The sequence below is a fragment of the Bombus bifarius genome, unplaced genomic scaffold (assembly GCF_011952205.1).
Source record: "Bombus bifarius isolate JDL3187 unplaced genomic scaffold, Bbif_JDL3187 scf7180000007971, whole genome shotgun sequence".
Taxonomy (NCBI): domain Eukaryota; kingdom Metazoa; phylum Arthropoda; class Insecta; order Hymenoptera; family Apidae; genus Bombus; species Bombus bifarius.
The window spans coordinates 285,648-312,163 of record NW_022884357.1 but is presented as its reverse complement, the minus strand read 5'-3'; the positions used below and the strand labels follow the sequence as shown (position 1 = coordinate 312,163).

General features: G+C 34.1%; 5 protein-coding genes and 2 pseudogenes across 9 annotated transcripts; 4 read left to right on the top strand and 3 right to left on the bottom strand.

Annotated features, from left to right (window-relative positions):
- Positions 1 to 4: 4 nt before the first annotated feature.
- Positions 5 to 1,742, bottom strand: LOC117215130 (TNF receptor-associated factor 6-like). The gene is made up of 5 exons (XM_033461558.1): positions 1,383 to 1,742; positions 1,131 to 1,268; positions 833 to 1,054; positions 444 to 688; positions 5 to 384 (listed from the first exon to the last, which is right to left on the bottom strand). Exons 1-5 carry the CDS (start codon positions 1,468 to 1,470, stop codon positions 130 to 132), a joined length of 948 nt encoding a protein of 315 aa, XP_033317449.1. The 5' UTR covers positions 1,471 to 1,742; the 3' UTR covers positions 5 to 129.
- Positions 1,743 to 2,115: 373 nt separating this feature from the next.
- Positions 2,116 to 9,056, top strand: LOC117214968 (putative pre-mRNA-splicing factor ATP-dependent RNA helicase PRP1). 2 transcript variants are annotated; one of them, XM_033461361.1, is made up of 15 exons: positions 2,116 to 2,320; positions 2,441 to 2,545; positions 2,615 to 2,739; positions 2,842 to 2,966; positions 3,049 to 3,200; positions 3,320 to 3,566; positions 3,623 to 3,767; positions 4,787 to 5,142; positions 5,243 to 5,937; positions 6,043 to 6,273; positions 6,359 to 6,578; positions 6,731 to 6,853; positions 6,923 to 7,113; positions 7,195 to 7,357; positions 7,437 to 9,056. In XM_033461361.1, the coding sequence occupies exons 1-15, from the start codon at positions 2,207 to 2,209 to the stop codon at positions 7,562 to 7,564; spliced, it is 3,120 nt and encodes a 1,039-aa protein (XP_033317252.1). In that variant the 5' UTR covers positions 2,116 to 2,206; the 3' UTR covers positions 7,565 to 9,056. The 2 variants fall into 2 exon arrangements, with proteins under 2 accessions (XP_033317252.1, XP_033317249.1); XM_033461358.1 differs by lacking the exons at positions 2,116 to 2,320; positions 2,441 to 2,545; positions 2,615 to 2,739; ... (2 more) ...; positions 3,320 to 3,566; positions 3,623 to 3,767 and adding an exon at positions 4,067 to 4,221.
- Positions 9,057 to 9,170: 114 nt separating this feature from the next.
- Positions 9,171 to 10,740, top strand: LOC117215056 (grpE protein homolog, mitochondrial). The gene is made up of 4 exons (XM_033461475.1): positions 9,171 to 9,402; positions 9,773 to 10,199; positions 10,282 to 10,365; positions 10,439 to 10,740. Exons 1-4 carry the CDS (start codon positions 9,314 to 9,316, stop codon positions 10,544 to 10,546), a joined length of 708 nt encoding a protein of 235 aa, XP_033317366.1. The 5' UTR covers positions 9,171 to 9,313; the 3' UTR covers positions 10,547 to 10,740.
- LOC117214946 (DNA mismatch repair protein Mlh1) lies at positions 10,522 to 21,681 on the bottom strand. 4 transcript variants are annotated; one of them, XM_033461334.1, is made up of 10 exons: positions 21,550 to 21,681; positions 14,009 to 14,156; positions 13,873 to 13,936; positions 13,607 to 13,806; positions 13,309 to 13,537; positions 13,031 to 13,232; positions 11,756 to 12,953; positions 11,619 to 11,682; positions 11,364 to 11,562; positions 10,522 to 11,298 (listed from the first exon to the last, which is right to left on the bottom strand). In XM_033461334.1, the coding sequence occupies exons 2-10, from the start codon at positions 14,119 to 14,121 to the stop codon at positions 11,006 to 11,008; spliced, it is 2,562 nt and encodes an 853-aa protein (XP_033317225.1). In that variant the 5' UTR covers positions 14,122 to 14,156; positions 21,550 to 21,681; the 3' UTR covers positions 10,522 to 11,005. The 4 variants fall into 4 exon arrangements, with proteins under 4 accessions (XP_033317225.1, XP_033317221.1, XP_033317231.1 ...); XM_033461330.1 differs by lacking the exon at positions 21,550 to 21,681 and having other exon boundaries at positions 14,009 to 14,251; XM_033461340.1 differs by lacking the exons at positions 13,873 to 13,936; positions 21,550 to 21,681 and having other exon boundaries at positions 14,009 to 14,127.
- Positions 14,458 to 24,258, top strand: LOC117214993 (annotated as a pseudogene).
- On the top strand, positions 18,205 to 20,609 carry LOC117215050 (annotated as a pseudogene).
- Positions 24,259 to 24,343: 85 nt separating the features above from the next.
- LOC117215044 lies at positions 24,344 to 26,356 on the bottom strand. Its single transcript, XM_033461449.1, has 3 exons — positions 25,367 to 26,356; positions 24,592 to 25,115; positions 24,344 to 24,525 (listed from the first exon to the last, which is right to left on the bottom strand). The coding sequence occupies exons 1-3, from the start codon at positions 26,055 to 26,057 to the stop codon at positions 24,460 to 24,462; spliced, it is 1,281 nt and encodes a 426-aa protein (XP_033317340.1). The 5' UTR covers positions 26,058 to 26,356; the 3' UTR covers positions 24,344 to 24,459.
- Between the last annotated feature and the right edge of the window lie 160 nt (positions 26,357 to 26,516).

Below are 26,516 nucleotides of genomic sequence, written 5' to 3'. Positions count from 1 at the left end.
CTTTTCTTTTATACAATTACTTGTACGTTTAATGAAACTCGAATAAAGTTAATTACAGAATATTATAATCTAGTAGAATTACTACGTACACTACTATGCATAATGTATAAATTTTAGTATAAAAGTTATTTAAAGATAAACAGTCAACTTGATCGTGATACTTCCATTCCAAAGATATTTAGTGCTTCTCGACGGACGATCGATCGAAACGGGCAACTTGACAAAAAAAATCTGTCGTGGGACGCTCAGTCCAACGCATTCTGCATTATCTGGTTCTCCAGTTAATTTTGGACGGCCCCAAAAATATTCCGAGCAAAGTGTGGACGGATCCCAAATCCGTGATCTTCGATCTTGTCGCGATTGCTCTGATGAATGATCTAAAATCTGAAAACACGATCATTTTAAAGCTCCAACGGGATTAAGAGTAAAAATGTTGATTTTACCTCGAGGCGGATCTTATGGGGAAATGGCCACTTCAGAATAGAATCATGACGACCACGGGTCAATCCGACGCCTATGAAAACTGTACCGTCCGGAAAATATCGCGGTGTTACTTTGATGAACATGGCATACCCATTCTGGCCCACGTAAAATGTCGAACTGCGTAGGCAACGAGCAGTTTTCCAATTGGTAAGCTTCTCGTCAAAATGCTTTATCTGCCAGTAGTAAAAGAAGAGGTTCGCGGGCCCTGGGACATATTCAGATACCGTATTAACTCTATATTTTATTTGTAATTCTATTTAGTCCAATATTCGACTATAATTCAGCGATTTAATCAATTCCCAAGTCTCAGTCAAACCTCTTAATAATGTTACAACATAATGGTACAAACCATTTAATAATGAAGTTCTTTGGATCGTATTGTTAAAGTTATCGATTTCAGACTGTCTTGGAGAGAGTGTATCGCCTTTGCCTTCGTGATAATCGTCGTATAATTTCGCCAGTTTTGGTACTTCCTTTTTCCCCTCCAAAACAGTGTTTAGCAATGCCTTGATTTCTTCCAGTTCTTTGATCAGGCCTTTTTCTAAAGCTCGCAACTTTTCATCGATCATTTCTGGATATTTAGGAATAAAATTAGATAATAGAAAATAACGTGAACAATTGAAAAAAGATTAGAAGTTATTTCCTACTAGTATTACAAACTCCAGTAAGTATTCTCGTGACACTGGTACGTGCGCTTGCAACCAATTCTTCTGTAGCGATTTTACAACTTGCATGTTGCGTTTCCGTGACACCTTCGTCACTCGTTAAATTCGTGTCTGTAACAGCTGAAATTTTTTTTCTTTTTTCATAAAACTTTTCTACATTTTTTAATCTTTTATTCATAGATATATAAATAATTTTATAACATCATATAGAAATCTTTATCCATTAATACTTACATAGTTGCAAGTCGTTTGCATCGCTTGCATCACAGCGAGTTAAGTGGAGCGTATTCAGATACAAGAACAGCAAAACCATCGATGACATCTTGGGGAGTAACTCGTTCTAAGATCATTCGAATTTATACTCACTTAAATAAGAATGTCGCAATTTCCGGAAACTTGTAAAAATAGATTTAACAGCATTCTCAGATGATCATATTAGAGCTCTTCGAAACTTCTTCAATCGTGAGATAGTGTTTCGTTTGAAATAATTTACGTTTCAGTAGGTAAGATATACATCTAGTTCACAACCTGATCACTGCGTAACTGTCCTCTGTATCTCCCGTGAATTATAAAATATAGGTAAATCCCTACCCTTCTTGTAATCAACTTAGATACAAAAATTATAGAAATACCTTTTTTCAAATAAACGATGTAATTTATACATATGTAAGAATTATTTAACACTTGTCACTAATTTTCCTTTTTAAATAATTTTAATTTTTAAATTCTAAGAATTTTTATATATACACACACATTTAAACTGCTTATAAATTAAGCAAGTACCCAATGTTTTTAAATGATGAAAATTTTAATAAAAGTAAAACGACCGTTTTTAATTGTGTAAAATAAATAAAACAATTAAAATTATTAAAACAATTTTTTCTGTATATTTATTACATAAGGAAATAAAATATAATAGTAGGCAGATTTCGTTTCAAAAGTTTTGTTTAACATATTTGGCGGTCTTTTTCACAGTCGCGTGGAAACGCGCGTGCATGTAAACGGAGGTCCTAGTTTTTGTCATTTCTACTCTAAATTAGATCGTATTTCGTAGCAAAATGAGCGAAAATGTACAAGGAACATTTGTATCGGAAAAAATTTCTAAAATCAGATGGAAACACGCAGATTTTGAAGATGCTACTAATTTTATAACCGGTAGTTGGGATGATCCGGTAGGGTTATCTTCAGTAAACTTAACCTAATGCATTCTCATGTACATATGAATTATTTACGATTATTGTATTAAATAATGTTAATCATTTGTAATATTGTAATTTTCTATCATGTAATAGGTAAATAAAGTAACACATTGGACATTTCAAATGAATGACGATGGTGAATCCTATCCGGCAGTCGTATCATCTTATGCAATTCTCGGAGACGTAACTGAAATAAAGGTTTTTACTTTATAATATATAAAAAATATCATGGATAATTTTTTCATCAACGCTTTATTATTTTTACAGTTTATTTCAAAAGATTTCTTCGTGGTGTCAACATCTATAGGTACTGTTAGGTTGTTACAGATTCATGAAAATCCATATTCTCAATTTAAAGAGCACATGTCATGGGAATTTATACACAAATTTGAGTAAGTTTCATTTATAGATTAATATTATAAATTAATTATATATTAATTAAGATTTATTTCTTTTTAAACACAGTTTATGCTTCATTAATCTTTTTTTAACAGTAATACAAGCGATTATGCATCTTGTACTGGACTTTCTACATTTGAACAAGACATAGTTTCAGTGGGTGAAGATGGGAGAATTAATCTTTTAACAGCTGGGCAGAAGCAGCCAATTAGATCTATTAGTACTATAAAATTTTATTTCGTACTTAAAATATTTGTTTTATATGTTGATTTTACACATAAATAGCTGAATTTATGTTTTAGATGATGCGGATAGTTGCTCTATATATTGTATTGATTTCTTAAGACATAATGAGATACTTACAGGAAATTTAAGGGGACATATGAAAGTGTGGGATTTAAGAAATGATCAAGATCTTCCTGCTACAACATTCATGCTTTCTGATCAATCAAAAGTACAATCTCTTTAATATTTCTTTAATATTAAGTACAATCTCTTTAATATTTCTTTAATATTAAGTACAATCTCTAGGAAATTATTTATATACCTCCAAGTAAAGAGAAACTTTTGCAGACAGAAGCTACGAGTATTGCTCATCATCCTACTCAGAGACATATTGTCGTGGCTGGTGGTGGAGATGGCAGCTTAACAGTTTGGGACTTGAGACATAATACGTACCCAATGTCTCAACTCAATGCCCATACCAAGGCTGTTAGCGAAATACTTTTTCACCCTGATAGACCAGAAAATCTATTTACGTGTTCAACAAGTGGTGAATTGTGGCATTGGAATAATGCCCAACATTCGAAACTAAGTTTAGGTAAGTTTTGTAATAAACAAATCTCACTGTATATTAGTAAATTATTCCTTTTTTAGACCCTACAAATACACATTGGTTAAACACGATTGGTACAAACGGTAAAGTTAATGTAACATCGCTTTGTAGTGCTATGCATAAGCCAATAAACAGTATTGACATCGATAGATCAACATTACTTTTTGGATGTGATAATGAAGCAATGTATATTGTTAGGAATATAACTGTTTAATAACTATCCTAATTATATATTTTTCTAATTGTAACATACGGAGAAATAAATATCTTTTTTATCTTATGTCTGTTTATTTCAAGATAATGCACAAATTTGTTCATCTGTACATAAATTTAAAATTGACCGTTTTCGAAATGAATTACTTGTTTCGTAGTTATTTTACGGTACTTGTAGCTCCATCTATCGTTGCTTTTTGTGGCACTTGTAGCTCCATCTATCGTTGCTTTTTCTGGTATTTGTAGCTCCATCTATCGTTGCTTTTTGTGATTACGTTTACAGGAAGCTTTGGCCTGTTAGTTTGCCATTTTGTGACGCCTTGTGTGGAAGTTCGTAAACAGATTTTGCTTTGCTTGCCTGCGGAGGGACAAGAATTATGTCCAAACGAAGGATCGAGGTTGTGGATCCGTATATTAAACGGAAAGCGTGAGTGTTTTAAAGCATTTTTAATTGTAAAAATTAAAGAGTTCGATGAGATATTTTGCCATGTGCATCGTTACAAGTTTTTGTGATCCTATCGCGCATCTCATTGAACGAACCCTGCTTCCTGAAAATAATCTATGTAAAATACGATTAATCCGTTGAACAATAATGTAATAAAATGATCTAACATTTTAAATTCATAGAACAATTCTTTTCTATTGCTGTTGACTGACTTGATCAACTCATCTATAAAGGTTCTCAACTAAATTTCTTTCTTCAATAGTATGTTGTATATTAATATATATGGGAAATTAATGCATAATTTTACAATACGCTGAAAACATACGCGTTATAGATAATTATAGATACACGAGAGAAATTTCGGATGAACTTAAATATCATTTGTTTTCCATCTGATTGGTTTTCATAACAATGAAGTGTTCTCAACTTTCATTATTTTATGTCATTGTCACTCATGTATTATTTCGTTGTTATGTGATTAAAATAATTTTCAAATAATAAATTGGACCAGCTTCATATACTCTATAGTTTATCTGTTATTTTATAGAGATGGCTCGGCTACATCCAATAGCACAACTATACCTTCGACAGCACCAAAAAATCAAGTTCAGCTAAATCCTTATACTAGTCTACCTTTTACACCAAGATATCATGAACTTTATAAAAAGAGAATCACTTTACCAGTATTTGAATACCGTACTGATTTTATGAGATTATTGGCACAACATCAATGTATTGTACTCGTTGGAGAAACAGGTTCTGGAAAAACTACACAAATACCACAATGGTGTGTAGAATATTCAAGGCGTATTGACAACAAGGGTGTTGCTTGCACTCAGCCAAGAAGAGTAGCAGCTATGTCTGTTGCACAAAGAGTTTCAGAAGAAATGGATGTTCCATTAGGTATGTATTATGTCCTTTTAACTCTGAAGACGTTTTTATATTTCTGAACTAAAAACTGAGGTATATTTATATAATGTCTTCACAACAATTTTTAAAACAGGTGTGGAAGTAGGATACAGTATTCGTTTTGAAGATTGTAGTTCTCCGAAAACTATATTGAAGTATATGACTGATGGTATGCTGTTACGTGAAGGAATGTCAGATCCCATGCTTGATGCTTACCAAGTGATATTATTAGATGAAGCTCATGAAAGAACTTTAGCTACAGATTTGCTTATGGGTGTGTTAAAAGAAGTGATTAAACAAAGACCGGATTTGAAACTTGTGATTATGAGTGCAACTTTAGATGCTGGAAAATTTCAGCAGTATTTTGATAATGCACCCTTAATGAACGTACCTGGCCGAACTCACCCTGTTGAAATTTTTTATACACCTGAGCCTGAAAGGGATTACTTAGAGGCTGCTATCAGGACAGTTATTCAAATTCATATGTGTGAAGAAGTAGCAGGAGATTTGCTCCTCTTTTTAACTGGTCAAGAGGAAATTGAAGAAGCTTGTAAAAGAATCAAAAGGGAGATGGATAATTTAGGTCCAGAAGTAGGTGAACTTAAATGCATACCACTCTATTCTACACTGCCTCCAAACCTTCAACAAAGAATCTTTGAACCAGCACCACCTACAAAGCCTAACGGTGCTATTGGTAGAAAAGTAGTAGTTTCTACGAATATTGCGGAAACGTCGTTAACTATCGACGGTGTCGTCTTTGTGATAGATCCTGGATTTGCAAAGCAGAAGGTACTGTGAAGGTTGTCTTAGTGAACAGACTATAGATCATTATTATTTTTTATTCTTGTACTGCATTAAATCAGTTTTTTAAATTCCCGTTACATTATTTAACAGGTATACAATCCCAGAATTCGTGTAGAATCTCTCCTTGTATCACCCATTAGTAAAGCATCTGCGCAGCAAAGAGCTGGTAGAGCTGGACGCACAAGGCCCGGAAAATGTTTCAGATTGTATACTGAGAAGGCATATAAAAACGAGATGCAAGATAATACTTATCCTGAAATTTTAAGATCTAATCTTGGCAGTGTCGTATTGCAACTGAAAAAGCTTGGCATTGACGACTTGGTATATTGCATTTCTCATGAATATAATTTATTTCCAATTGAATATGTTATTAAATAATTATTTCCATAAACTGTTTTTACTGTAGGTTCATTTCGATTTTATGGACCCTCCTGCACCAGAAACTCTTATGAGGGCTTTAGAACTTCTTAATTATTTGGCTGCTTTAGACGATGATGGAAATCTCACAGATTTGGGTGCTGTGATGGCAGAATTTCCATTAGATCCTCAATTGGCAAAAATGCTCATTGCATCTTGTAATCATAACTGCAGTAATGAGATATTGAGCATTACTGCTATGTTGTCAGGTACAGTATTATTAAGAACATCTTTTCTATCACATCATTAGGTTCATACTTCTCTTGCGAATAAAGTAATTTTAATACGATAAAAGCAAAAGTCTAAGTCAGGATCATGGTAAGGTAACGTGGTTTTAAATTGATGATTGATGTTGTATTAGTCCCGCAGTGTTTTGTGAGGCCAAATGAATCAAAAAAAGCTGCGGATGATGCTAAAATGCGATTTGCACATATCGACGGAGATCATTTAACATTACTGAATGTTTACCACGCCTTTAAACAAAGTAAGTACCTGCAACTTTTTTAAGACTGCGTTTGTGACATTACAAGTTTTAATTCATATCTTTTTATAGATTTCGAAGATCCACAATGGTGTTACGATAATTTTGTTAATTACCGATCTTTAAAAAGTGGGGATAATGTTAGACAACAACTAAGTAGAATAATGGATAGATTTTGTTTAAAACGTACCTCTACAGACTTCACATCAAAAGATTATTATATCAACATTAGAAAAGCCCTTGTGAACGGTTTCTTTATGCAGGTAAATGTAACTAAAAATAAGTTTTATAACAAAAAAATGTTTCTTGTATACGTAATACTACCTCTTTTTTATGTATATTAGGTTGCTCATTTAGAAAGGACCGGTCATTATTTGACCATTAAAGATAATCAAATTGTACAACTTCATCCAAGCAGTTGTTTGGATCATAAACCCGAATGGGTAATTTATAACGAGTTCGTGCTTACGACCAAAAATTATATCAGAACAGTCACAGATATTAAGCGTAAGTTACATTTTTATTAAATAATATGAGAGAAACTCATCTCTATAAACATATGTTATAAATATTATATTTTTTATAGCTGATTGGTTGCTTAAAATAGCACCACAATATTATGATTTACAAAACTTCCCACAATGTGAAGCAAAGAGACAATTGGAAGTGATCCAAGCGAAGTTAGATTCCAAACAGTATCAGGAAGGATTCTAACCTCTATATATTTTAGTTATCTTTAAAAATGGTGTCACACAACATACACACACAAAATCATTGATAATGTGTGGTTGATCTGTTTTCGACATTGCGTCGAACACACAGTTTTTTCAAACATAAAGAAAAAAAAATATATTAAATATCGTGAGACGCGGCCGAAAGGATAGTTGTCTGCTCTGTATTTTCACTTAAAAAATATGTAAAGAAAAAGACAAATTTTAATGACATTTATAATTTTGTACAAGCTTTAGCGAAACTTGTACGTTTTTTAGGCTGATGTACCGTCAAAAATTTGAATGTTTGTAGATTTTGTTCTGTCCTAATATGAAACAAATGAAATTTGACCTTTAATCTGTTAGAAGGCATGTGGAAAGCATAGTTTATTGATAAATGGTTTATTTATGTACATTAAAGAAAAATTTAGTAACTAAGTAATTTTACCAATAGAATTTGTTGATCGACGTTTGCACATTCGGAATGTACTACTAGATAAAAAATAGATTAATTTTTGTATTAAATGTTGAACAAGTATGTCAGATAAGATGTATACAATGCTTGCTATCGATAAGAGCACTTTTACATAATCTTCAGCATAAATTATATGTTTACTGTTTTTTCTTAAGATCAAGTAGTACCGTTTTATGTGTTATATATTTCACTTTTTCCAAGTACACACAGTCGAAAATATTACATATTTATTATAATTTTATTATGACTGAAATGTGCATATAACTTATGCAAAGTTTTTCCTGTTTATAATCAACACAGAACTGCATTGTAACAATTTTACACAAAGATAAATGAAAAAAGCAATCATAAAAAATTGGAAATACGACCGTAAATTATAATATGAAAAATCTTTCTAAGAATCTATGTGATACATTTAAAAAGAATCAAATTATTCTTATTTATGAATGCTAGCATAATATAAATTGCAACCCTTTTTCGCGGTGAAGAATTAACTTACAATGTTACAAGGTATCTCAACAAGGCGAAAAACAAATTAAACTTAATTATTATTCAAATAATAAATCTTCAATGCTGTCTGAAATAGGCTGTATGCAGACGAGCGATTTTTATTCATGCGATATTGTTATGGTCATATGTTATTTTTTTTTGTTTTTCCTGTTTGAAACCGCGGAAACAGACATATGGTCACAGCGATATCGTGCGGACAAAAGTCGCTCGTCTGCATCGGGTCTTAGGATAATCGTATACGTTAAGAATCGTGAAATGTTTTCGCTTGTTTTAGAATTGAAAATTTTTAAATAGTTCGAGATATTATTATACTACAAAATACTTTTTTCTAAATAAGATATAATGTCACCAGATCTAAAAATGTTTTGCGTGTTTAACATGTTCAATAATAGTTTGTTTTTGTAAATAAAAGATACGCAGGTATTAAAAGAACATAGAATCACGAAAGATGATCGCGAACAGTTTTCATTGTATTGTACCACTTCATTCCAATAAAATATTAAAAATATGATTCAATCGTAATAATTGTTATAACGAACGAATTTAATTTCTAATCTTAAAAACTGTGTGAACTTATTGAGCATTTATAATTGGAATTTTGATACATAGTACATCACGTTTTACGTAATACACTAAAATATTTGATGGTTACAGTTTATAGTTCCTTATCGCGATTCTTATATGTTGCAAGAAATGTTTGAGAACCACTGAGAAAGCACGAGGATCGTTGTATTTCATCATTTACCAATTTTCGTGAAATTGAGAATTATGGCATCGTTCATGGTACCGGTTGCAGCGAGATTTACTCGTGTCACGATTGATAGTTTGCACAATTTAAATAAGAACATTTTACTTAGGTAAGATTCCGAATATTATAGTTCGTTATGTTAAAATATGCGACTCATTGAACTTATATTTCAACGTACATATAGAGGTTAGATTGCTACATAGTGTTTATCCATTACTTTATTATTATACAATTTTTTTAAAGTAAAATTGTAATATATTTAATAAAGATGATCATATATTTTTTAAAGCTGTTATATATTTAAATGAAACCTTACGTAGTTAATTGGTTATGTTACTAGTAAGAGATTTGAATAATTCTTTATAATAAAAAATATGTTAATAAATAAGTGTTATAAGTATTAATAATACTTTATGCTAAGTTATTCTTTTTGAAGAAGAAAGCATTGATGTCTTAAAGATTTTGTTCATGATTTGAAGGTTAACTCAACCATCACAAGTTTCTTGGCAAAGGCAAGAGTATAGTACTATTACAGAAGAACAACAATCAGAAAGGGGAGAACCACAATCTTCACAATTGGAACTTACAGAAACTGAAAAGAAATTGAAAGCAGATATTGATCTCATTAATAAGGAATTATTGGATCTTAAAGCTCATAAAAATGAATTAGAAGATAAATACAAACGAGCGCTTGCTGATGGAGAAAATCTTAGAACTAGACTAACTAGACAAATTGAAGATGCAAAAATATTTGGCATCCAAGGATTTTGTAAGGATCTCTTAGAAGTAGCTGATATTTTAGGCAAGGCTACAGAAAGTGTACCAAAGGATGAACTTACAGAAAAAAATCCACATTTAAAAACATTATATGAAGGTTTAAAGATGACAGAGGCACAGTTACATAAAGTAAATAAGAAAATATAATTCAACTACATTTTCATATACTAAATAATACACTAAATTATTCCTTTGAAATGTATTTGTATAGGTATTTAAAAAGCATGGTTTAATATCATTAAATCCACTGAATGAAAAGTTTGATCCTAATCAACATGAAGCACTATTTCAACAGGTAAAATTTTTTTGTTTTATTTATATAGATTATTGTGTATTAAATTAATAAGGATTATATCTTTTTCACATAGGAAGTTGAAGGCAAAGAACCAGGAACAATAGTAGTTGTATCTAAATTGGGCTATAAATTACATGAACGAGTAGTAAGACCAGCATTAGTTGGTGTTGCCAAAGGATAATTCATGATTGTTAATTAAATGGAAATTAGATATAATCTCATAAGAGCGATCCGTGAATAAAGTGTTGGCACGTATATATTGTAATTAAAATTAAAATGTAATACATCAAAACATGAATGTCATACAACTGATATAAAAAAAAATTGGAACTAATTTTATGAAAAATAAACTTGTTCTTATTCTGTTAGATTTAAGAGAGAGTGTAATATGAATCTGAATTTTTATGTTTTTTGATTGCCAAATAGATATATGTATTTAAATATCATTTCTTTTATTATACTATATTGCATTCTATTATAGCATAGAAGAATAATATTTAATTTAGTGGGAAATTTATTATAAAATCTATAAAAATAAATAGAGCATTGTAGTATAAATATAAAAAATATTACAATATTGAATTTTTAATGAAATAAAAGACCTTTACTTTTTATAATACTTCAGTTTTATCCTGAACATCTAACATCTTTCAAAAACTTTATACAAGTCAGGCAAATTGGCTATTTGTAATATTGTTGAATCATGTGCAAAATGTTTAGGAGGAAGAAAACTCTCCTTAATTGCACCATATAGAACATGTTCTGTAATGTACTTCCATTCATGAGTATCATGTATAGGACTCATTTGACTATAATATTTTGCTGTTTCCCTACAAATGGTTCGAAAGCATGGTTGTTCCGACGACCACTCTACTTCAGTAGCTAAACGTAATATATAGAGAGGAAGACCACTCACAGATGGAAAATATTTTTCTGAAAAGAAAACAAAAGATAATCTTGTATTGGATTCTAAAGGTAGTTTATTAAAATGTATTTACCTAATAATACCGGTAAAGATTTTAAATTCCCCTTTTTATCTATAACAATAGAATAATACTCTTTTAACATATCAGCTTTCTCCAATAACAATTCTTTAACACTTGTAGCTAATTCCTCTTTTGGTCCATCTTCCTCTGACCATCCAGCTTCTTTAGTCTCTAATCCTAACATAGCTATATCATATAAAGGAAGTGCCTCCTGCAAATAAGTGTAACTTGCAATATAATAATAATGTTCTTTGTCGATGTACATACCGAAAATTTGATGACTCCGTAATTTGCAAAATCATAGAGCATAATTTCATAAAATAGTTCCTCCCTAGATGTAACAAAAATGTTCTTAATCAAGCTTGATTTTTTATATATATTATGAATATTTTATGGACACTTACGCTAATTTTTGCGTATTGCAAAGATACAAATTGACTCCACTTTGAACTAAAGCGGAAGACTGATCGATACAACCAACAAAAGTTAATTCTGATAAAATATGTTTCAAACCATCGTGACATGCGTCTTCTACTTCTTTACGTAATTTCAATACACTCGTTAATTTTACTTCTCTTCTAAAATTGTTTATTGAATAGGATTTAAATTCATATGAACTTTCTTTGTCACCATTCTTATTGTCATCGGTTTCTTTTAGTATTTGTTCAGTAATAATTTTCGTCTCGTTGGGTTTATTGCACTCTTCAGGTTCGTCGTTTCTTATTTCTTTATCTATACTATTTTTATCTGTCTTTTGTTCTTCTAATTTAATACTTTTATTTCCAAAGTATTTATACACTTGTTTACGTGCTTTATCTGCAATAACGTCGATACATTTTTCTTTCGTAGAGTCATCTGCTATATTTTGATCAATTTCTTCATTTGTCATTTCTAAAATATCTTGCACGCCATTTGATCCATACTGTTCTTTGTTAATATTTGCAGTAGATGAATCTAAATTAGATTCATCAAATACTGCAGAATCTGACGCAAGTGGACTTGTATCATCTATGATATTACTCCACGGAGTATCCGATTTTTCTGTTGCTTTTGGTATAACATGCGTGGAGATATCCTTTTCTTTAGTATCATTTACATCTGATATCGGGCGCTGTATTTTATTTATATCTTTCTCGTCATTACTATTAGTATCTTCAACTTTAGTATCTTTGAAATCAATATCATCATTGTTTCTAGCATATTCCATTGCGGTATGAATGGTAAAATTGAATTTGTCCAATTTTTGATCAGATGCATCAGTTCTGATCATTTCTTGAGGACGAATTTTTTTTGTTCTATCATCTTTATCTTTCTCATATTCTGGCAAAATCTCTTTCAAAACTTCTTTTGTAATATCTGTTTTTGGCAACCGCGCTTGTACATAAAATGTTTTAGAAGCACTATTCCCAGACAGTTTCTCATCTAAAGCGAGTTTCATTCTTTCAATAATAGAATTTTCGTGGAGAAATTTAACTTCATGTTTTGTTGGATGTACATTAACATCAACATTTTGCGGATCAATTTCTAAAGATATATAACACCATGGGTGGGTCTTTTTTGGAATATAAAATGTATAGATTTCTTCTAGCATTTTTCGAATAGCTGAAATAAGGTAATTATAAAATATCATCTTTATGTATAAAATCTTCTTGTCTAAAATCTAATACTTTAAAACTTACAGGATGATTCTACTAATCTGTTATTAATGAATAAAAGAAATATCATCCTCTTGCTTGTGTAATTTGGATTTGTTACCAAAGCATGCATTTTAAATCTATAAGTATCATCTGTAAGTTCCACTTCTAATAATTCACGAAAAACAGGATTGCCATAAAGTATTCTTATATTGTTCATCTTACTTGAATTATGTGGTGTTCGAATCTAAATGTTAGAAACATGTTTATATATTTATAAATAATAGCTTCAATTGTGTGACTATTTTTACATAGTAAAATACCTGAGGTGTGACTTCACCATGTTTCTTTAATGTGAACCCTACAGTAGGATTATGTATTGCATATTTTGTAACTACATCTGAAATTTTATTGAATTCTTCGTTTGGATTAGAAAAAGCCTTCCTTCTTGTTGAAACATTATAAAACAAATTCTCAATTAATATTGTAGTACCTTGGTTTCCAGCGCATAATTTAGGTGGTGCTTTTAGCTTACTATCAACATATGATGCTCTAATATGAAAATGATATTGTTAAAAATATTTGCTCAGATTTCATAACACTTTATATAATTAAACATACTTATAAGCACATTTCTCATCTGCAGTTTTTGTTGTAATTGTTAAAAGTGATATATGACTAATGCTCGCCAAAGCTTCACCACGAAATCCAAAAGTCGATATTGCCTGAAGATCTTCAAATGCTTGTAATTTACTTGTTGTAAATCTTTCACAAACAATTTCCATGTCTTCTTTTCTAATACCTGTTCCATTGTCTTGAATCTGTGATTAATAATGAATATTTAGTTGTAATAATAATTTTCCTACTTGAATAGTTGGAGAAAATACCTGTAATAATTTTAATCCGCCTTCTTTAGCAATAATTTGTATATTAGTTGCTTTTGCATCAAGACTGAAACATTTGTAATATAAAGTGTGCAGTGTAAAAGACATACATACAACAATTGTGATTCAAATATCTAACCTGTTTTCCATTAATTCTTTTAATGCATTTGCTGGTCTTTGTATTACTTCACCAGCTGCGATTCTATTCACTACAATTTTGTCTAATCTCTTTATCTTTCCCGCTCCATCCATTTTTAATCACGCTGTTTTTAGATTTGTATCAAAACCTCGAGAAACAGGAGTCAAGTATTGCTCTAATTTACACCATAGTATATGCATAATAATTATGTTGTGTATTATACAATATAACTATATTTGTAATAATAAGAAATGAAAATACAAAGTCTAGTCTCAGAAAGCATGTATTTTTTACTTATAATAAGAGTGTATTGTACATATTACACGATTTGTGTAAGTCGGTCTTCGTGCCGAACTTTTGAATTTAAATTAGCAAGTATATCAGTACTTTCTCCCGCTACTTTATGCCTCGTTTTGATATATTTATAGGTGTTTTGGATGCGTACAGAATTCGGAGCCAATAGATGTGCGCAGTTGATCATCTATGGAAACTTATTGAAACGCGAGATTGAGTGTATTAAAAGTCCGCTATGCATGCTGAGCTGTTTAGCAAGCGAACAGTGAATATTGCGCTCAGTGCAAATGATCATACAACTATGATTTATTGTTATATACACGAAATGAATGACACGAAAGGTAAGTGTCTGAATACATGGTGACAGTGTGTTTATTTATTTAGTGTTTGTCTAGTGAATTTTTCGTAACAATCAATCGCGTAAATTTATGTTCGAAACATGTTGAAAATGGCTAACGACAGAAACATCACGTTGAAGTTTCACCATGTCTATGAAGTATCAATATATCTCAAAATTCCTTGGATTGTTTTTTTTTGCGAATATAACCCTAAAAACTAAAACTTTATTCAAATACAACAAAATTTTTTGTCAAGATCCAACAAAACATATTTAGTTTTGCTATGTTTATTTATGACATATTTTATATTCTTGCAGGGTATGATAGTATCTTTCGAAGCAGTCGCCTATATGCAAGGCCAGTTTAGCTGAATAAGTAGCACAGTAGTATCTTGATTCTTTTTTTCATCTTTAATTTTCTGGTTGGAACATTCCAGAAGTTCATGAAGTATTCTCGGGATAATGTCACGAAAATCTCCAACTAATTGATTTAGCAAGCGACGTTCGTATTGCAAATGCGTTATTTTGTTTTTATTCTGTTTCTCCTGGTTTGCGTTATATTAATAAGTAAGAATTTATGGTTGATATTCTCAAGCCCAAAAAAAAATAATTTTTGCAATCATTTCTAGGACTTTCGCATAAAATAGTATGTTTGTCTGCTTTGGTCTGCTTTGCCGACCCCGTCCAAATATTCGTTGATGTCATTCATCATCACTACTATCATGTAATCATCACTACGAACATGTCCTCTCTGGATCTTTTAGGCATGGTGTATAAGGTGTTTATATAAAATGTAGGACTTTCGGTTTGTTTCGGGGCAAGGGTAACACGTGGACCCTGTGGAAAAAGGGAAATGTGAAGGAACGAAAAAGGGAAAACAAAGGGTGAGCATACGAGGAGAAAGTGAAAGAAAAGCGAAAAGAAGTCAGGAACGAGAGAGAGATACAAATTAGAAAAACTAGAGGAGAAGAGGTTAGGAAGTCAAAAGCGCGGCAAATAAAGTAAGGTACGGAAACGACAGATGGCGTCAAACAGAGGAAGACCAAGGAATGCGGATAAAGCGGGAGATAAGGCAGATTTCAAAAACACATTGGATAAATACAGCTTCTCAGAAAAAGAGACATCAACCAGGTAGAGAGAAATGGAAGTAATGATGAAAAAAATAGAGAAAATGGAAAGAGGATTTGAGGCAATGATAAAGGAAATAAAACGGATATTCGAAAAACAAGTGGAGGAGATGAAGAGGGAAATGAAAGAGGAAAGGGGAAGAAGTGAGAGAGAGAGAGAGAGAGAGAGAGAGAGAAAGAGAGCCAGAGAGAGAGAGAGAGAGAGAGAAGAGCGGGAAAGGGAAAAGAAGGACTTATTGGGCAGAATTAGAAGAATCGAGGAGGAGAGGGACAGAGCAGAGAGAGAGAAAAGAAGAAGGAACATAGTAATCAAAGGAGTAAACTGGAACGAAGAAAGCAATGAAGGGGCAGTAAAGGAGTTCATAAGGGAAAAAATGAAAATAGGGGCAGAAGTAGAAAGAACACATATGATAAGGGTGGGGGACAAAAACACAATAATAGTAGCGATGATGAAATCAATGGAGGAAAAAATAAGGGTAATGAAGGAGAAAAGCAAATTGGAAAAGGGAATATACATAGATGACGATCTGACAAGAAAAGGAAGGGAGATACAGCAACAAATAAGAAGAATAGCTAGAGTAAGAAGGGAAAAGGGCGAATATGTAAGGATTGGATATAAGAAGCTAAAGATAGAAAACAGATGGTACAGGTGGAATGAAAATGAAGAGAGGCTGGAGGAAGAAAGAAAGAGAGGGGAAGAAAAATGAAAAAAGTGGAAAAAGGAGGGAGACTACAAAGGCGATGAAAATGTGCTTCTGGAATGTAGCAAGGTTAATAAGTAAGGACAAGGAGGTGAGGGAATATTTGAAGACATTCGACGTGATCGGATTCACGGAAACATGGATAGAGGAAGACAATTGGGAAAAACTAAAATATAGACTACCCAAAGAATTCAACTGGAAATGCAGAGCAGCAATGAGAGTAAGGAAAAAAGGAAGAGTAAAGGGGAGAATAATAACGGGTATAAATAAGGAACTGAGAGAAATAGAATACAAAGAAATAAGTGATAGTATAGTGGAAAGAAAAATAGTATACAATGATAAGACATATAGGATAATAGTAGTTTATAATCAAGACACAAAAGGGACAAGGAAAGAAATAGAAGAAAGAGTAGAAGGAAGAGAAGAGGAAGTGATGATCATCAGCGGAGACTGGAATGCAAGAACGGGAGAAGGGGGAGGGCCGATAAACGAGGATCTGAGGAAAGAAAAAAACAAGCGATCAAAGGACAAGACAATACACATGGAAGGAAGAACTCTGCTAAAGTACCTGGAAGAAAGAGCTGGATGATAGTCAATGGAAGAGATAAAGAAGGAGAGGAGTGGACATATAGGAAAAGAGGAAACTCTGTGATAGATGACAACCAGGATCATGTGATTGACAACCAGGAGGCGACAGAAAAGATAATTGGCATGATGAATTGGCAGAGTCAGACCACATGCCGTTAGAAATAGAAATAGGGGGGCCGGAACTACAAGCAAATGAGGAAAAAGAAGAAGAAGAGAAAGAGAAAAGGGAATGGACAAACGAAAGTGTGGAAAAATACTTGGAGGAATGTAAAGACTGGACCTGCAATGGAAGAACAGTAGAGGAAATGTAGTCAGAAATCAAAAAGAAGATAAACGAAGCAGTGCCAAAGAAGAAAGTGAAGATAAGGAAATGGGGCATGGGAGAGAAAGCATGGTGCGACAAGGAGTGGAAAGAAAGGAAAAGAGAGATGAGAAGGAAGATGACAAAGTTTATGAAAGGAAAATGCAGCAGAGAAGCGCTCATAGAGCAAAAAAAGGCATTTAAACAGTGGAGCAAACAAAGAAAGGAAAGACACGAAGAAGAAGAAATGGAGAAAATAAAGAAGATAAAAACAGAACAAGAAGCGTGGAAATACATAAATAGATACAGAACAAGTAGAAAAGGTATAGATGAGGATATAAGCGAAGAAGAGTAGAGAAATCACTTTATGGAAATTTTAGAAGGGACAGAGCACAAAGAGGGCAGAAAAACGGGGGGGGGGGTCATGGAGAGGAAGAGAAAATAATGGAGGAGAGAGAAGATAATATAGAGAAGGAAGAGGCGATATACCAGCTAAGAAATTTGAAGAAAAAGAAAGCAACGGGGGAAAACGGGTTAGAAAATGAAGCATGTACCGAAGGAAATGGGGGAGGCGTTATGGGAGTTATTAAGGAAAATATGCAATGGGGAGGGGATGCCAGAAGATTGGAAAAAGGAAGTAATATGTCCGATATACAAGAAGGGGGACAAGAGAGTAGCGAAGAGCTGCAGAGGAGTAACGCTAATGGATACAGCTGAGGCATATAATAGGTGATGGCCGTGATACTTGTAGCTGCTGGCTGTAGATGTCACTGATGGGGGTACTGCTGTTTTTCTTTCATTTTTGATGCGTAGAAGAAAAATCGGACTCCGGTTGCCGGGATTCGAACCCGGGCCCCGAATGTTCGTAACCTAAGGCGCTAATTCACTGCGCGCCGTCGTCCGACACTAGTTAGTGTCGAATGGTGGTATTTACTGTTGAGTGCCGCCACAGTACCCCCCCTTACCAGTGATAACGTTTCTTCTTTGCGTGGCAAAGCGTCAACCGATTGCTGTCAAGCCCGTGTAGATGTTGCGCGTTGTTCTCGATTTGGCGGTGGATACCTGTCGGTACGATGCGGAGCGTTCCGCGTACGGTCGTAGGCCTCTGTTCCTCTTTTTAGTATGACGTGCTGGTGGTGATGCCCATGAACTTTGCAATGGCTACATCACTCCTGACTTGGTCATCGTCTCGTATCTAGTCACCTGCTTGTGTGGGTCGGCGGTGAGGCGTCGAGTTTTGCTGAAGAGGAGGGCCGTTCCGTGTGCGTCGTAGCGGTAGATCCAGATTGCCATAGTCTTAGATTCGCGATGATCGAAGTCTCGGGTAGCGCTATCACGGTCACACACACCTCTATTTCGCTGTCGATCACGTCGGGGTCACTAATTTGAGGTGTAAGTGTTGTCCGTGATAATTGTAGGATGCTGGCCATAGATGTCGCTGCTGATGGGGTACTACTGATTTTTTTACGTTTTTGATGCGTAGAAGAAAAATCGGACTCCGGTCCCCGGGATTTGAACCGGGTCCCGAACGTTCGTAACCTAAGGCGCTAACCACTGCGCTGCCTACTAGTTAGTGTCGAATGGTGGTATTTGCTGTTGAGTGCCGCCACAAATATATACGTGGCAGGACTGGAAGAAGAACTGGTAGGAGAAAGAAAGGTATGGTCACTAACATATGCAGACGATATTGTGCTGATGGCGGATAGGGAAGAGGAGCTAAAAGAAATGTTAAAGAAGTTCAAACAATTTTTAAAGGAAGTCGAATTAGAACTGAGCATGGAAAAGATCAAAATAGTAGTCTTTGAAAAAAGAAGGAACAAAAGGAGACAAAGAAAGTGGAAATGGGGAGAACAAGAATTAGAAGAAGTGGACGAGATAAGATACCTAGGGTACATACTACAGAAAAACGGCAGTGATGAGAAGCACATACAAGACAGGAAAAAGAGAGCAGCAATAGCAATGAAGAAAACATGGAGTGTGGGAGAAAGAATATTCAAACAGGACTACAAAAGGAGAATGAAGATGTTTGGAGCACTGGTAGAGAGCGTGGCGCTGTTTGGAGCAGAGGTATGGGGCTGGAACATGGAAGAAAGACTGGATAGAGTATAAAGAAGATATGTGAAATGGATATTAGGCTTAGATATGTCAACACCAAATTATATATTGTTAGAGGAATGCAAGATAATAGAAATAAAAGAAAAAGCATTAAAAAGAGCAGCAAGGTATGAAGAGAAAGCCCTAGAATCAAAAAAGGAATTAGTAAAGGAGTGTATAAAGGAAAAAGAGAGAAACTGGGGAAATGGTCATGAAGGGAAAAGGGCAAGAAAGAGAAAGAAGGGACTGGAAAAGGTGAGAAAGGGAAGGACACAGATAGAAGCAGGAGAGGAACAAGAAAGGATGACGGCAGATCAAATTATAGAAGAAAGAAGAAAGAAAGACGCAGAAGAGAGGGGGAAAATGATAACTAAAGTAACTAAAGTATAATATACACTACAGAAATATAGCCAAAGAAAAATTACCAAAGTACTTGGAAGGAAGGATGAAGTGGAAGAACAGAAGAATACTGGCAAGATTCAGATGTGGAAACGAGACCAAAGCAAGGGAATACTGGAAAAAGGAGGGAGAAAAAAGATGCAGTCTATGTAGAAGGAAAGAAGACGTGAGACATGTAATAGAAGAATGTGAAATAACAGGAGGACCAAAGGACATAGGAAAACGCTAAATGAGACTGGAGAAGGTTTAACAGAACTGAAAGCAATAATAGAGAAGAGAAGGGCAAACGACAGGAAGGATGTACAGCAAGGAGGCTAAAGACCAAAGTTGCAATAGTTTTTAATCATTAGTTGCTAATTTGTAGTTTCTAGTTTTAGTTTTTAGAGATAGAATAAGTAAGGTAGTGCAATAGAATAGAGTGGAAAAGAGGGGAGGTAGACATATAAGAAGAGAAATAGACATAAGAGACGTAAAACCGAAAGTTCGTCCAAAGCCGAAAGGTACGGACTAAGGAATAATAAATAAATAATAATAATATATAAAATGTATAAAATATATAAAAGACTATTCATCTGATAGTGCCATTGAGAGACTGAAATTCGTTCTGACTCTGCCATCATCACACATCGTGAGTTACATTAAACGGAAGATAAGACTTCATCGCTAAGATCTCTAATTTTCTTTTCACAAGAAACGTAATACTGTTTAGTTTAGTATACCCTTGCATAGATACGCGTATTATGTGTAAATACGCATAAGATTATCGCTTAGAAAAATAGACTTGCGCGAGCCACTTTATAAGTGAATTTATTCTACTTATATTATACTTATACTACTATTTATACTACTGTGAATAGGCCGGGTAGCTATTTGCCGACACTCGTACCCAAAGGGATAATCTATTTTTTAAATTTTATTTTTTGCAGTGATAAAATATGTCGGAAGTTCCCGCAATTGGAATTGACTTGGGCACCACATATTCCTGCGTCAGTGTCTTCCAACATGGAGAAGTCAAGATCATTCCAAATGATCAGGGAAATCGAACGACACCGAGTTGTGTCGCCTTTACAAACGAAAAAATACTGATCGGCGAAGCAGCCGAAGATCAGATCGAGACGAACCCGTTTAGTACTATCTTTGGTAAATAAAACCAATCCAGAATTTACTACATCAATTTCTTCTAATCCTCGTCTCTTAATTGTGTAGTTTCCATTTTTGAATTCTCATATATATTTTTTCATTTAATCATAATAATTGTCGAGTTTCAATGGCAAACGACGTAAGTGCCAAAAAAGAAGGAATGACCTTTTAAATGAAAGAAGATACAAATTTCACACTTGATATCATGATGGATGTAAATGCTAGAAACATTTAGTTTATGTTTTTAGAGTTATCGTAGGATGGGATGAAAGACATAATTTTGTTTTTCCTTGCCTATTTGTATTGAGAGCTATGAATAATTTCCGGAATTTGCATTATTTCCTATTTTAGCTCTTTGATCTGTATTACCGTATTATAGGATTATTTATTCAGAAATATTAGAAATTAGGATTTCAAATGATTTCTATCCTATATGATAAGTTTATTGATAGATGGATCTATTTACAATGGATTAAACAGGAAACGATGGTTATTTAGCGTGAAATAAATACAGTAATGTGATATAACTAATACAACTAAATTGATAATTCACAACTCACAACAACTCGGAAACCCTCTCTTGACTCAACTCTCCCGACACAACTTTTGACTCGCAACTAACTAACTTTTCACAACTCGACTCTCAGTTAACGACTGCCTATTAATTCGTCTTTCTCCCTTAACCTCTTAGGTACGATGCGCCACTATAGTGGCCTTCGCGGATGTCATCTTACATTACGACGCGCCACTATTGTGGTTCACTCTACTGACTCATTCGCTCACTGTTTGAACTAAATGATCTTTTTCATTTGTCTTGCTTCACACTTCTTTTGCCCTTACAACGTCTTATAACAGCGTTAACAATATACAGACAGAATATCTTTGTTTCTGTAGTTTTTGTTTTTGATACGCCAGTTTCAGGTATTAATTGTTGTTTTTCGTTAATATAACTATATCATTATTAGGTGCACTACATTCATTATTTTTTCATCATTAGACGTACTACATTCATTCATATCTGTATTTGTTTTCTTTTTACCATACGAAATGTAATACTGAATACCTTTGCGCACTGCACTATCGCGTGACTGAAACTACATTACTACTTTATGCTTTTATTTTACATATATCTGAAATATTTCTTTTTTGTGTTCATAAAATATTTCGTGATTGTTGATTCTGTTTAATGGGAATGATCATCACGAAGAAGTATAGATACCAACAGAAATAACATGTAATTATATACCTCATTATTTCTATAAATTGTTCACATTCCTTACCTTTATTAACATATCATTTAAACATTTCTATAATCCATCTTTATTTGTAATATATTATTACGTTGTAATATGTTCTATTAAACAGACACGAAGAGACTGATCGGCCGTGGCTACTATGATAAGACGGTACAGACAGACAGCAGATACTGGCACTTTGTGGTGGTAAGTGATAAAGGTAAAGCAAAGATTAGGGCTTTATACAAGGGTACAATAAAGACATTCTTCCCTGAAGAAATATCTTCGATGGTGCTTAAGAAGATGAAGCAGACAGCAGAAGCGTACTTAGGGAAGACTGTTACCGACGCTGTTGTTACTGTTCCAGCAAACTTCAGTATCTCTCAGAGACAAGCCACCAAAGATGCAGCAGTAATTGCAGGTCTAAACGTTTTGAGACTAATGAACGAATCAACAGCGGTGGCGATAGCTCATGGTTTATACAGACAGGACACAGAAAAGAGGTTCGCGTTGATCATTGACTTAGGAGGTAGCACCTTCGATGCTTCCGTTGTTACCATTATGAATGGTAATTTCCAAGTCATAAATACAGTAGGCGATAGTCATCTCGGCGGAGAAGACTTCAATGACAGAATGGTGAATTATTTCGTTAAAACTATCAGGATGAACTACAGGAGAGACTTAAGAATAAGGACAGACGAGAACATCAAGGTTCTTAATCGATTAAGAACCGCGTGTGAGAAGGCGAAGAGAATTTTGAGTTCATCAACGGAAGCCAGGATCGAAATAGATTCTCTCTTCGAGGGCATTGATTTCTACGTAGACATCACCAGAGAGCAATTCGAAGAACTTTGCGAGGATCTATTCACAAGGATATTGAATATAGCTACGTTAGCTGTGAAGAATCTATACCATCTCGACCAGTTTGTTCTAGTCGGCGGATCTAGCAGAATACCAAAGATTCAGAAATTACTTCAAGATCACATATGTTGCGATTACACAGAAATCAACAAATCGATCAATCCTGACGAAGCTGTTGCTTATGGCGCAGCTGTACAGGCTGCTATTTTGCTCGGTGATAAGTCGGAAGTACTTCAACGTTTATCGCTAGTGGATATCATTAACCTACCTTTGGGTATAGAAGGAGCTTGTGGTGTCATGATACCCGTGATCGAGAAGTACAAGAGGATACCAATAAAAGAAACGAAAACCTACACAACGTATTCCGATAATCAACCTGATGTCCTGATTCATGTATGCGATGGAGACAGAGCTATGACTATAGATAATAATAGTGTCGGCAAGTTTGAGCTTACTGGCATTCCACTTGCACCTAGGGGCGTACCCCAGATTCAAATAATATTTGACATCGATGCAAGCGGTATTCTGACCATCTCTGCCATTGAGAAATCAACTGGAAAGGAGCACAAAATTGCCGTCAGGAAACAAGAACGATCGGAGGAAGCCATCAACAGTATGGTGGAGAAAATGGAAATGTACTGTAAGGTAGATCAAGATCAATAGGATTGCTGCCAAAAATTCCTTGACGTTCTACTGTTTGAACATGAAGAGTACAATAATGGAGGATAAGAAGATCAAAGATAAGAGCGATTCGTCTAACAAGCAGGAGGTTATCAATAAATGGAACGAAGTAATTTTATGGTTGTATGCGAATCAATCGGCAAAGGAAAAATTCGCCGATAAACAAAAAGAATTGGAAGCCATCTGCAATTCTATTGTTATATTACTTAGTAGTTAATTCTTTTTATAGTTACTTATAGTTAATTGCATTAAGGTGGGGCCGCACCTGATGGATGGGTTCCCTAGCGCGGGTGCTCGAGAACCAGCCATCGAAGAAGTTGACTAAATGCAACACACTGTCTACTGAACTGAACATCTTTCTATGTTTCATCTTATTTATTTCAATATCGCTTTGTACATCGATTCTCATATTTATTTATCATAGAAATATTTATGTTTTGAAATCAGAGACTATATTTTGTTGTAAGAAAAGTATTGAAAACTCGTAATGTATTTCGTCGTGTGTACTTATTTGTATCTACATCACATCTTACCTACTTGCTTGCTTTTCTCCCTCTCCCCATTTCTCTCCCTCTCTTTCTCTTTCTCTCTCTCTCTCTCTCTCTTTACTTACACACATTTACTTTACTTATCTCTGTGAGTATCTAGAGGATTTATTTCGACAGATTTATCAATGTTTTTCATTCTTGATATTCAGAAACCTTCTGGCTTATAGAACTGTACCAGAATGATCAAGTACGTGGTGATAACGCTGATAAACTGAAAGTAAATATACACGAATATAATTAACAACATCATATAAATATCAAATATTATGGTACTCACTCTTGTTAGCAAAGAATTATTCATTTCAAAGAAATCACACGCAGTAAACGTAATTCTATATTGTTTCAGTTGCAATGAGAAATCATTGATTTCGTTTCGAACACAGTCTTGTTCGAAAGTTGATCGCAGAAGACTTTCCATTCCGAATCCATTCAGGTTCAAGGCGACATTACCACGGCATTCATTATTGAAGATTGCTAACTGCTCCGGCTCTTTGTTACCGAAGCAAGACAATTTGTTAAATTTCGTCGAGTGTTGTGTGTTCAGTATAAATTTACTGATATATAGCCCAATTTTATCTATCTCTCGGTGGGTCAATGTACACAGCCAACACATCAAAATGAATTGAAACACATAAATTATCCAGATCACGTTGTTCAGAAATATGAAACCACTTTTCTGTTCCGCGGCGCTCATGTAGATTCTAAACAGTTTCGCGACCACCATTATAAAAGCGTTCGTAGAACACAATAGCAGATCAATGCCATAAATTTCGTTCACTGTCATTATTATGGAACATATCTCTGCAAGAAATCGATCGATTACAAAGATGAAGTGCACAGAATTATGAGAAAATTGTTTTATAGTGGTATAGTGGTGAGGGACGAGGAAGAAAAGTCGTATGTTTTAATTCGAAGAGAGAAGATAAATTTTGCCCTTGATTTTAAACTATGCCCTTCGGAGATTTTTGCCTTCAAACAGAAAAATTCTGTTCCACTTACGTCACTCACTCTGAATTTATACGCTAAGAAACAAGCCACCATTCTCTACGTACCATTATGCAGTCTTCTAATTCTTCTGATCTTCAAGGCGATCCAATAGGATGTTAGTTTTTCATCTAACTGTTTGATCATCTCGTTGATGGCTCTAAATTTGTGGCAGATCATGTATACGATGACATCGAACACGAAGCTGTTTACTAAAGTTTGCGCGATCGTGTAATAGAGAAACAGATCGGAAACAAAGATCTGATCAGGTGCAATGAAATAATAATAAAGGATATGAACAGCTAGCGACACTGGACCACATAATAACGCTATTATAATGGCCAAGATTTGGCTGATTTTCACGCAATCATCATTGATCGACAACCCTTTGCTAATATTTTCATTCAACGATTCCAACATCCTCATCAATTCAGGCCATTTATCGTAATGTCTTATTATATGACAAACGTAGTAATAGGCTGCGAGATGGCACACAGTTTCGTTCATGCAGTACATAATTTCGAATAACTTGCTGGTGAATTGTTTGCCAAAATTTGCAAAGTCCATTGCACTGAACGCGATGATCACCGAGCACACGCTGAAATGGATCACTCGCAGGATGACGGTGATCCATTTTGGACAATTCTTCGGCCTAGCCACTCCGACTCCTAACAACCAAGAAATATACATTATTGGACGTAATGTATTTTCTGGTTTCGTCGGATTACTCTTCACTCGGAAGTTTATTTCTTCCTCCATGGCGGTTAATTCTTTTTACTAATATTTCTAAAAATCTTCTACTAAAAGTTTCTACTTTACGAGAGAAATATCAAAGAACGAGGTTTCCTCGAAACGATACGTTTTCTTAGGGACAACACGGAATATTGAGCTTTTAATTCGAGAATTCGTGGCTCGCGTAGTTTGCTAATTGATCTGATAATATGGAGGTTCATACATGATTTAATGTATCAGCGTGACTTATGCGTGACACTGTAAAGCACTTTCATTCGATAGAAGCAGGATTGGCATGAAATTAAAAGCAAGGAGAAAAAATAAAACAAAGTTTTATGGATGGGGGGCGAAAGGTGCAACAGTGGTTCCGTGACATGTGTGTATATGTATATCGAAAAACGAGCTTTATTCGCCCAACGACTATATTACAATTTTATTATACAGTAAACATTTAAAATAGAATAAAACGATAACGTTGAACATCGA